We start from the raw sequence: 12,349 nt of genomic DNA on the forward strand, positions 1-12,349 counted from the left end.
ATAGGAAAAGCTCAGTTTCCTTCTAAGACTTACCTGTTGGGTCATTCCCATTTCATTTCGGGTCTTGCTGCTTCCAAGCAGGACCCCGGCCCCTATCGGGAAAAAAGACAAAGACATTAGATGAGCGAATGCAAAAACATTACCTGAGCGCTCATCTATGATTTACCAGATCTTTACTGGAACTGCACGTTTCACTTCGGGTCGGCGCCATATCTCCGGCATTCCGAACCCCGGCCCCTATGGGGAAAAGATATCAACATCAGCGCTTTATTGAAAGGAGTTTCCAAAGGAATCTTCATTCATCACCTGAAAAAAAGACAATGAACATTATAATTTAAAGCTTGAACTTTTGAACTTGCAACAGAACTTTTACAGCGCCTTACCAGTATAATCAAGCTTACCTGAACTCCCATCCAACCTCAATCCAGTGAAGTAACTGGGTTCAACGCGCCCCTGCGTCAGAAGCAGGATGGAGAGCTCGTCCTTTCAGACCCTAAGGTGAGACTTCACGGGGAATCGTGGAAGGGTATCGTGGAGGGTTGGAAGAGAGTGGGAGGCTTGAGCATAACTCAGTCAGTAGGTAATACTCCCTTTTCACGCACAGGGGAATATTCCTGCGAGCCGGAGAAGCCAGAGTAGAGGGCCCTTCCTGTCCATCTTCAGAGTCCCGAAGCCAGACCTGCGCCTCCGTGGGAATCAGGTGAGCGTTAAAAGCATATTCCCGAAGGGGATGAAAGGGACAGCTTCTTAGCTATTAAGGACGGCAAAGAAGCCATGTGTGAGTCCATTCAATCGGGATTGGATTCTGCAGATAGCATCAGCAGATCCATGGCTACCAGCACCGTGATGCGCAGATTTGTGTGGTTGAGGAAGTCGGATTTTGCAACCGATGTGCAATCTAGGCTTCTCAACATTCCTTTTGACGGGTCTCATTTTTTTGGCAACAAGGCTGACGAGAGCTTTGAGAAGTTGCAAACCTCAAAGGCGGCTGCCAAATCTTTAGGTGCCGCTATTAGGCAACCTCTGCCTTTTCGTCCTAGTGGGCAACCTTGGAGGGGTAGATCTTTTCGCTACTACTCCTCAGTTGGCAGGGCAAGAAGAATGGCCAGTCAAAGAGGCCTGAGAATATTTCCTCGTGGTGGATGAGGTAGAGGTGTGAAGCCAGCTCAAGCAGCAGACTCCTTACCATCGGCCTCTGCAGCAGCCACCACAAAACCACTCTGAGGTCTTGAGTCACAGTTCACCAGTGGGGGGGGGAGATTGTCTCAGCATCTAGAAGAATGGCGAGACATTACTTTGGATGCTTGGGCCATGGAGACCATAGCCCACCGTTACTGCCATCCTTTTTATATGGAGACCTCAGAACAATCCACCGGGGAGCCACTCTTTGAGGATTCTGGATCCGCTACTTGTGTAGGAAATTTTAACCATGCTAGAGAAAGGTGCTATAGAACCAGTATGTGTAGCAGAGAGGAACAAGGGTTGGTACTCCCCATATTTTTTGATCCCCCAAAAAGGACTGATGGCCGAGACCCATCTTGGACTTGAGATACTTGAACAAGTTCCTCAGGAAGGACAAGTTCAAAATGGTCACACGATCCTTCAGACCCTCCAACTCCAGGATTGGTTGATGTCATTGGACCCTGAGGATGCTTATTTTCATCTGCCAATCCATCTCCAGCACAGAAAATACCTGAGGTTCGCAGTTGGCGGTTCTCATTATCAATTTCGAGTTCTTCCATTCGGGCTGACCTTCCGCCGCAAGGGTTTGCACCAAACTGATGGCGGTAGTGGCAGCGAGTCTCAGGAGAAGGGGGATTCACTTCTAACCCTACCTGGGCGATTGGCTGATCAGGGCACATTCTCCCGAGCAAGTCCTAGATCATCTCAGTCACCTGCCATTCTCTACACAGACTGGGCGTGTCTCTAATTACAAGAAGTCCCATATGACACCTTCCCAAGCTCCAGTACATCGGAGCTGTGCTAGATACATCCTTGGGAAAGAGCTCACCACCCGAGGTGAGGGCTCAAGGCATTCTTCAGATGGTGACCAAATTTCACAGTGCCCAGTGTCTTCTGACCTTCGATTATTTTTTGAGGTTGCTCGGCCTCATGGCATCCTGCATTTTTCTGGTACCAGAGGCCCGCCTGAGAATGAGATCCCATAAATGGGCTCTCAGAACACAATGGTCCCAATTCTCAGGAAAGATGTCGGACCATCTTCAGATTCCAACCAGAGTCTCACAGGATCTTCTGTGATGGACCTGCGAGGAACATTTTCTGAAGGTAGAACCTTTTTGGCAACCATGGCCGGAGATTACAGTAGTGATGGACGCCTCAATCATGGGGTGTGGAGCCCACGCCAACTATCTGACAATCTACGGTCATTGGTCTCCATCAGAGTCCAAACTACACATCAATCCTTTGGAGCTGAGAGCAATCAGACTAGCGCTGAAGGCTTTTCTGCCCTCTGTATGTGGAAATAATGTCCTGATAATGACGGACAACACAGTGGCCATGTACTACCTCAACAAGCGTGGAGGTGTAGGAACACTACCACTGTGCAGAGAAGCAATGCAGCTCTGGTACTGGGCAATTCAAGAAGGAATCTCCCTATCAGCAGTTCACCGAGCCAGAGAGGAGAACATGGCGGCGGACGCTCCGAGCAGGCAGAGCATAGTCTCCCACAAGTGGGAACTAGCTCAGGAAGTCCTTCAAGAGATCTTCACCCTTGGGGGAACCCCTCAGGTAGATCTGTTCACGACTGAGATCAATCGGAAGTGCGAAAGATATTGCTCAAGGGAATTTCCCCCAGGAGGAGCTCCAGGAGATGCGCTCATAGTGGACTTGGAATTTACACTCATGTACGCGTTCCCTCCGGTCTCCGTCATTCCTCGTGTAATCGGGAGGTTGAGAAGGTTCAGGAAATACATGATCCCAATTGCCCCAGCTTGGGCCAGGAGGACGGGGTACCCGGACCTTCTGGACCTGTCCATCGGTCCTCCTATGCGCCTTCCACAAAGAGAGGACCTTCTCTTGTGAGAGGAGAGTCCGGTTCTCCATCCAGACGTCATGAATCTCAACCTTCACGCTTGGTTTCTGAAAGGTTGAGATACAAGGATTGGGACCTCCCGGATGATGTAAGGGAGGTGTTGCTTTCGGCCAGAAGACCAGCAACAAAGTCTCTGTGCCGTTGCCATTGAATAGGTTTTGCAACTGCTGCAAAGAAAAGAATGTTGATCCTTTTCTGTGTAAAACTCTGGATGTTTTATCGTTTTTGTTATCATTAGCTTATAAGGGCCTTCAGATTTGCAACATTAAAGGCACTTGGCAGTGCTGTCAATCTTTAAGTGCTCGTCAGAGGAATGTTCCTATTTCAAAATTCCACTGGTGACTCAATTCCTAAAAGGGCTCACTAATGTGTTCCCTCCATCTCCTTTCCTTAAAATCCCTGATGTGTGCTCCTCTGCACACATGTCTTTTAAGGTTGTTCACCTTCAAGTCAATCCTATTGGTAGCTCTGACATCAGCCCGTTGAGTGAGCGAGTTGCAGGCACTTTCATCAAAGCCACCCTTCACCATCTTCTACAAGGACAGGATTATTTTATGGGTCAAACCCTTCTTTTTTCCAAAAATCATTTCAGACTTTCATTTGAGTCAGAAAATTGTTCTGCCTTCCTTCGAGTTGATGACCAACTCTTTATCGCATACACAGGACACAAGCTAGATCAGGCTGTTTCCAAACAGACCTTGTCTAGATGGATAATTTTCACAATATCAGAATGCTACAGGCTGGCAGGTAAAGAACCTCCTGAAGGTTTCAGAGCTCATTCCACCAGGGGCATGGCTACATCTACAGCCCTTCAAAGGGGTGTTCCAATTAGAAAGATCTGTGAAGCTGCAACGTGGTCTTCCAGCCACACGTTTACTAAACATAACTGTCTGGATTCTTCCCATGGTCAGGATGGTACGTCTGGCAAAGCAGTACTTTCCTCTGCCCTAGAAAATTTGTACATTGTAATTCTACACCCTCCTCCAAACAAAATACTGCTCTGGGAGTCTGTCAAAGATGAGGAGCACAGGGGAGGACACAAACCAGTTTGAAGAACAAGTTACTTACCCCTGGTAACATTCTTTCGACTGGATGCTCCTCCCACGTATTCCTCATCTCCCTCTCAACCTACCCCTCAGAATAATTTCCTGTGCTATTACAGCTTCCGTTCCACCAAGGCCGAGTACGGTCATACCCGTATTTACAGGCATCTCTGTTGCAAGAGGTGGAAAAACAGAACTGAGGCCAACGGGCGCTGCGCATGCTATATATACACCCTTTGATGACATCCCCCTCGACAGAGGCCTTCGAGGGACATGGACACCATCGATGCACAGCGCCCTCTGCTGAAAGGTTTTTTTGAAGCAGCTAAAGCTGGACATTACATGTCCAAGATGAGGAATATGTGGGAGGAACATCCAGTCGAAAGAACATTACCAGGGGTAAGTAACTTGTTCTTCTCCGGAGGAACAAGGACTCCCATTCCGATAAGGAATTCCCAGTCCGGAATGCATTGTCTGCCTATGTGAGAACTGTAAAGACTGTTACTCCTGTTTTGAAACCACCAAACAGTGATACATGTTATCTCTTTGCTTTCAGGTAATGCTGGATCTTGCCTGAACTCCACTGTCAAAGAGCATCAGCAGAACCCTCTACCTGTAATATTATTTTGGATTCACCGAATAGTGACCTTTCTCAAACTCTTAGGATTCTGGCAATGCTGACTGAGCGCTATAGTCAAAGGACGACACATCCCTTTTTGTTCCTGAGGACCTGTACAAAACCAAGAGGAACTTTGAATCCGAGGGAGACTATTACTAAAGGAGGAGAACCGCTACACAGAAGCGAGCCTGTGCAGAATGGACATCCTGGAGGGGCGGAGCCACACAGGGCTCGAACCCTGTGGCAGCAAGGATGGTGAGCGAAGCACTAACTGAACGCCCGAGGGTTGACATCTACCTGGGATGCCAAGGTCAGAGGAGAGGTATAGACAGGCACACAATCGTCTCATCTGATGGCGTGACCAAAAAGAAGCAGTGGTGGCCCAGCAGGCTTGTAACTGATGCACAGAGAAGACCACCTGAGGGGGCCCAGGTCCCCGGGCTCCTCACATGTTGGACCCTAACTACCGAGCCATATAGCAATGGGGAGAGCCGACGATGTTATGGGGACCTGAGAAACCTGACAGACCTTGAGTGAAGGTTATGAAAGCTGACAAGGTTACGGGAGCCCAAGAAACACGATGGCGAATATACCGGTACAAGGTACGAACATTGTGTGTAACAGCTGTTAAAGTAATCAATGTTACAGGGGCCTGAGAAACCAGAGTGTGCAAATACCCTACGAACAGGGGACTGAGAGTGATATGAACATTGTGAATAACAGAGAAAGCTATCCAGAAATTACAGCATTCGGCGAAACCAGGGTGGACCGCCACCATCGATGAAATAACCTATCTGATGTTAACAGGATTTTGGAGAGTCCCAATGCCTCAAAGGTGGAAAAGACAGAAGTATGTTTATATTCTAAATAAACCTTTCGGAATTGACTTGTTTGCAACAAGAGACAGTTTTCTTTATTAAAAGGAGAGACAGAAACCCCCCCATCTTGATACAAAGACTGCGAAGAATATTCTGCTGTGTAAAAGGAACTTTGGAGAATGAGAACAAGTCAAGCGTATGTTGGACCAGGCAGACCGAAGCCCTGCTGTGGCTATTGAACAAAGCCTCCACTTTTTTCCTTTTTACTTAAGAGTTTTCTAAACGAGTGGGATCAGTTAGTTGGAAAGGTTTTGGACTACAGAGCTTTATTTTGGACTTAAACATGCACCCTTTTCTTTTGTTGTGCAATGTAGGGAACTCCCCCCATAGAAATAGGGCAAGGTAGATGTTTTGATTCTTTTATTTTGAATAAAACCCTTGAAACCTGTCACTAACTAGTCCGACTCCTTTTGGTTCGCCACAGTGCACAATGCATCCAGTGACATAATGCAATTCGGGTCACAGGCTTCACTTCATAAGCATTAGGTAACGTAAGGCGGGTTCAGTGTCGCCTGCTGGCCGAGGGTTATCAATAACGCTTTCAGCGCTGACCAACTGGGGGATGGGAGGCTGTATTGTTTAAAAAACTGAGGAAGGGCTGTCATAAGTGGCACCTTGAGGGAGACCTTGAGGGAGATGGAAGAAGGAAACACCAGTGTGGCGTACAGTGGCAAACTGTCCAGTGGACAGGCAGAGACAGTGACCAATCGCATACAGACACAGTGCCCTCACACAGTGGGTTACTGGATGTGGCGGTGCTCTTAGATGGTTTCAGCTGGGGCAGGTGAAAAAACGAGTGATAGGATTTCTAGGATGCTGCATATGGGAAGGCATCCTAGTGGCAGTGTGTATATATATGTGAGCTTGGATATGGCAGAAATAACTGTTATAACACATACCTTTTTCTCTTGCGGAGGCAGTAGACTGGCCCTGTTTCTGCCCATTGCAGGGTATGTTGCTGTCTGGGTATAACACAAACCCCTTTTTTCTGTGCAGGAAATGTATGGCCGCTGTGTAATTTTCTGATGTAGATGAGTTTAATTAGCGCCAGGGGAGCACTCTGGTGGTGATAGTGCGTGGTACAAATATCCTTTAACATTATCATACACACCTCTTGCACATGCACAAGTTCCGGACTAAGATTATATACGGTAGGTACCTTTTTATGGTTGCTCTCTTCTCTTGTGTACCACAAACCTCATGCTCCTATGCAAGATGTTCATGGGCCCTGTCCACGTCTGCTGCAGGTTATGTGGTTGCTTTGGGTAGGCGTCTCTCACTTGTATTAGAAATATGCATGTGTTACCTGTATGCAGGCTAATCACAAGACATTTAGTATGGCTGGTGTGCTTTAAAAATCACAAACTTCATCTCTCTCCTCTAGGAATCTTGCTAAGCGGGACCCCCAGGTGGCTCGTGTCACTTTTCAAAACCTGCTCGAACATCTGAACAATCAGTACAGTCGCTTCAGCCATGACCAGGCGATCCTGGAGCAGCACAACATTCGCAAGATCAAGCAGGACATCCAGGTGCAGTGCAGTTTTCCACCCCTTTCAACTGGCAGAGACACCTCCCCAACGTTATGCTAGAGCATAGGAGCCGTTGTTCCAGATAAGGCTGGATGTGGCTTGGTTAGTGTACAGAAAATAAAGCTGGCCATTTCCAAGAAATAGTATGAGTGCCACTGTGATGCTAGGAGGTGTGTATGATTAAGGAATCTGCCACTCTGATGCCCGAGGAATTTTAGATAGGGCTAGGGCAGGGATAGCACAAGGTTGAGTGTGAGCACACAGAAAAGGGAAGGACGCATCGGTAGGATCCTTGCCAGTAGGGGCATTCGTTACCCTGATTGTTTCAGTAAGGTCTACTGCACGGAGCCTAGCTGACAGTGGTGTCATCTATGCTCATACCTTCTGTTCACCAAAACAGAGCGTGCTTGGTTTAATTTAGAACTTGCTGCTGGGTACGCTTTAGCCGCTGTGCCTAGTAAGTACTAAGTTGTATGCATTACTAGCTAGGTATACAGGCCCCTTTCATTTGCCTCCAGAATTCCTCTGTAATGATTAATCTTTGTAATATAGTGGGAAGGGGATGTATTGGTGGAGTGGTTAATGTCCCTAGAGCAAGGGAGAAAAATGTTTGCCTTCTGCCTCTTCACAGGCTTGCTATCAGGAATCGCCGACAGAATTTGCAAAGTTGATCTTGTTTTTCCTGGAGAAGGAGAGGAATATAATATCCGCTGCCAAAGATGCTGAGCAGGTAAACGCAGTGTCACGGAACTTGTAATTGGAATGCAAAACAAATAAAGGTGATCTGGGGAATGAAGAGTGTACTTGGGGTGATGCAAGGAAGGGATTGTAACAGAGAAGTGCTTTCAAAACCTTCACACTGTGCCATACGTACATGGTTTGCTCTAACCTTTATAAAGCACCCAGACCCTTCATTTGAATGTGTTCATAAATGAATATACATTGGTGGCAGGTAGGAAATAACACAACTTGAGCCTGGCAAGCCTAAAGTACATAAACCATGTCTTTGCTCTTACTATACAATTAGCCCCATGTCTAAGTTGCCTTGATAAACTGTGTGTGATTGGAGGGCTGCAGACTTATCCGACTACATGTCCTCACTACTGAATGCACTACCACATGGGGCATTCACTTGCGCATTGGTTGATCTTTCTCAATGATCTAATTAATTGATTTTCTTGTGACTTTTTTAGTAGCCGATTCCGAGGTTTGTATTTCCTTCTGTAGTATTAATGTAAACCTAGGAGTTGCAGTCTCATAACATAGAATCTTAGACTTTTTTTTTTTCTTAATCCTCCATCCTGACATTGTTGGACATAGATTCTCTCCTATTTTGGTGTAGATTACTTCCACATTGATACTGTTGGACCGGAATATGCAACCTGTGGCTCTCCCGGTGTTTTGAACTATGACTACTGTGGCGTGGTGGAGTGAGGAGGTGGACAACTGGATGGAATTTTGGCTATAGACTATTATTATCAGCAAAAGGCAAAATAACCTATATTTCCCTATTTCTAGGGTATCAGGTAATATAAATAAATGTCACCATACATATAATCGCCGGGAAATGGCATAGGCAACATTATTTATGGGGATAATTTATGGGGTAAATGGGAGCGGGGGTAGCAGGGGTGACCCCCGGTCCCTTAAAACAAATATTGGGGTTGCGGGGGTGTCCCAGCAGGTTCCATATGTTAATATTGCTGCAAGAAAATGGCAGCATTCTTGTATGGCATCATTTTTGCGGGGACATTAACACATGGAACCATTTCTATAAGGTTATCCCTACCTAAACAAATAATAGCAAGGGTGCTCGTTGTAAAGATGTATGTTATGTTGAAGGTACTTATATAGCACACCATCACCAACGGAATTGGTCCCCAGGCACTATGGCGGATCTGTAAACGAGAAGGTGGGATGGGTTAGTAAGGTGAAGGAGTAGGATAGTGAGAGGAGTGGTGTACTGTTGGCAGCTTCAACTCGGTAGACACTGTGTGCTGAGCTTTGGTGCGAGTATTGGATCGGTGTCAGTCCGCGTGTGCTGTTGGTGCGGCGTATGTGTTGTTGCGGTGTGGTGAAGTGCGTGCAGCTTGATTGTGCGAGAGATGGTTGTGTGAGTTTTTGAGCGAGATAAGTATGCAGAGAGTTTGAGCTTATATTGGTTAGTGGGTTATATGACATTTAACATGCTAACATTCACAGTTCTGTCTAAGTGTAGTACTTGCTGATCTACATAATTCTGTCTAAGTGTGGCACTCGCTAACCTTCACAATAATTATCTCGATGTGGGGCAGGATAATGTTCTCAATTCTCAAGTGTGGCACATGCTAACGTTCAAGTTCCATCTAGGTGTGGCATATGCTAACAAAAGCAGTTCTATGCTCATTCATCGCCCGTTTATTTTTCGCTGCATTTTTTTGCCAAATTTGTTTTGTTTGGGGGTGGGGAGGGAGGGCAGTCAACCCCCCCTCCCCTATTTATTACCTATTGCCCCCCCTGCCCCCACACCCCATATTTTTCGAGTTTTTATTTCAGCAAACCATTTCGGAAAAATGTGCTGCGAAACAAAGCTGGCGATAAATGAACGCCAGACCGTCAAAACCAACTACTCTATCCCTGCCACTAATAAATAAACAAAAGGATTCAATCTTGACAAGGATACCGGGAGAATGGCTCCCTTCTCCGGATGTAAGAATTCATTTTTAGGCTGGGTTAACAGCAGTCTTTTGCAATAGGGTCTATTTTAACAATATGACCAGGAGAAGGACTTCCTTCTCCTGGTCTACCTGGATTACGCCTGAAGGCTGTTCCGTTAGTCTTTCACACAAGTCTTTAAAAGTCTCTTGACTTCCTTCCATGGGTTCTTAGGGCTCTGCCACTAATTTCTATCAACTCTTCTTCTTATGTTCCTTATACAATCAGGGCCCCCTGGGTCTTCTCTTGAGCGTTGGGGACCTTAAGCCCAGGCAGTTTTTGACTTAATAGACGTTTTCCAGGCTTATTAGCTTAACCACTGTGGCAAGGGAGCACTCCTGATACGCTCTGTTCTTTGGCTGTTTTGTAGATCCCTCCTGTGACTTCCTTGACTCTTTGTTCGTTGGGTATCACTATTGTGACGAGAGAGACTACTCTCAAAGACTTGACTCTTAGTTCTTAGGGTATCCCTACTGTGACAAGCGGGTTAACTCCTGGGAATGCTTGACTCTTGTACCTCCCCGGATCCCACCTGGCTTGCCAACAACTCCCGTTACCTTCACCTTGACTGGGCAATGTGACCGGTTCTTCCTGGGGTCACGGGGTCAGTGTTGCTTCTGCATGCTTCCCCAGCATGCTCTTCTGCTGCTTCTCTTTGGTTGTTGTGGCTCTGTGGAGCCATTTCCACTGTGGTCTTGGCATTGTTTTTGACCACACGGTCCTCCTCTTGGAGGTCACGCCACCACTGGATTATTCCTGCTCAGTAGCGAGTCAGTCGCCCACTGACTCGCGTAGCTCCTCTCTGCTTCTTGCCCAAGGACCGACTGTCTTTCGGGACTTCAGGTGACAAGAGTTTGAACTTCCCGGGATGCATAGTACAGACGCTGGCTTCCCTTGTGTCTGTCCCTTTTAGCCCACAACATTAGTCCTTCCTCAGTCTTTACGTTATATAGAAGGGCCTGCCCCAGCATAACGTCAGTGGCTTTCTTTGGTGTTCCGGTTGCAATCCTCATGCCTCCTTGGGGCCGCCACGTCAGTCTCTTGGTAATACAGTCTGTGGTTACTCTGCATATTTCCTTGGCTCTTCTTCGTCTCAGTCAAAGCAGATTTTGAAGGTGAGATAGAAGAGATTTTACAACAACAAATAGTAGTGCTATTAGGTTGGATGTTAGATGAATTTACTAGGGTCATGGCCTCTGGGGAAAGTGGTATAGGGATGTCCATCATGGGATGGGAGTCCTTATCCCCAAGAGGGGAGTCTCCCTATGAAGTCCTGCATTCCACCAACCATAGGGGGACTATTGGGTAGCAGCCTCACCTCCCTAGCCTCATAGGGAAGGGCTCCCTCCTGTGCAGAAATTGTCGAGAACCTTTGAATTCTCATACTACCATGATTCCTCACATTGTGTATGCTAGTTAGGGCTGATAGGAGTTATAGTTAAAGATATCTGGAGAGACAAAGGCTGCACACCCCTGTTGTATGTTCCATCACCCTGTGCCCAAGAGAAAACCGTGATGGTGAATGTGTTCCCCATGCTTTGATTCTCCTGTACACTGGTGCTCGGCTGTCTCTTCTCATGAAATACACACAGACTCAAGTTTTGCCATTTCTGATGGTGTTTGGAGATTCCAGAGAACTGTCCTCCATTGGGTGTTTCAATATGGTCCCTGTGATGCATCTTTAAGCTGTCTAGTGCTTCGTTGATGCATTTAGAGTGTTAGCACACATCCCTATGCTGTTCACTGAATGAAGAGAGGAGGCTGTACATGTAATACTTCAGATTCACTGTTGGACACAGGAGGAAACATTTCCTCTGGAGATGCCTTTTCAAAGTCCTTCATCTCAGAAATCCCATACCCCAGGACTTGGATAGAGGGCACATTGCGATAAGCTTCCGGTACAATGTTGGAGGTCTGAGCAGGCAAAGGAGCATGGAGCTTCAATTAATTATTCTAGCCACACATGTTTTCCTACCATTTTTGTCAAGAAAGAAGACGCAAGTTCATATAGACACCAACACGGCAATGCTTTATCTAAATAAGGCAGGGGGCTCTTACTCATGTTCTTTGAGCTGTGTCAAGGGGCTATTGTGAACAAGGATTTTCCTGTGGCTGTGCATGTTTAGGGTTTCATTGATATGAAGTTGCCTTCATCATTGCCCTCATGATTGGGTACCCAACCCCAAACATGTTCACAATATCTTCATATAGTAGGTTTGCCCTGTTTGCTAACAAGAAGAATGCAAGTGTCAGTGTTGCATGTCTTGGATGGGAAAGTGTTAGAATTCATTGTGGTATGCCTTTCTTCTACACTGGTCAGGAAAGTTCCTTTACACTTCCCCTCTGATGCCCGTGATTCAGAGTTCTTCGGATGTTCAGGCTCAGCAGGGATTGTGGTACCATCCTGATTTATCCAAACTGGCAAACTCATCTGTTTTGGCACTCTTACCTGATCTGATTCTGTTGCTAAGGAGGTTTTTTAATCTACCCTTGAAGAAAAAAAAGACCACATATCTTCAAACTAAGGATTGCTT

At 46.5% G+C, this 12,349-nt stretch overlaps 1 protein-coding gene across 8 annotated transcripts in view; it reads left to right on the plus strand.

The window, feature by feature from the left end:
• STAT2 (signal transducer and activator of transcription 2) overlaps positions 1 to 12,349 on the plus strand; it is a 1,902,691-nt gene that overhangs the window by 116,832 nt on the left and 1,773,510 nt on the right. For all 8 annotated transcript variants that reach the window (XM_069653700.1, XM_069653696.1, XM_069653703.1 and 5 more), the window contains exons 3-4: positions 6,977 to 7,121; positions 7,753 to 7,851. In XM_069653700.1, coding sequence (XP_069509801.1) covers positions 6,977 to 7,121; positions 7,753 to 7,851 — 244 coding nt within the window. The remainder of the gene's footprint in view (positions 1 to 6,976; positions 7,122 to 7,752; positions 7,852 to 12,349) is intronic.

The sequence above is a fragment of the Ambystoma mexicanum genome, chromosome 3q (assembly GCF_040938575.1).
Source record: "Ambystoma mexicanum isolate Mex_15411 chromosome 3q, UKY_AmexF1_1, whole genome shotgun sequence".
NCBI classification, from domain to species: domain Eukaryota; kingdom Metazoa; phylum Chordata; class Amphibia; order Caudata; family Ambystomatidae; genus Ambystoma; species Ambystoma mexicanum.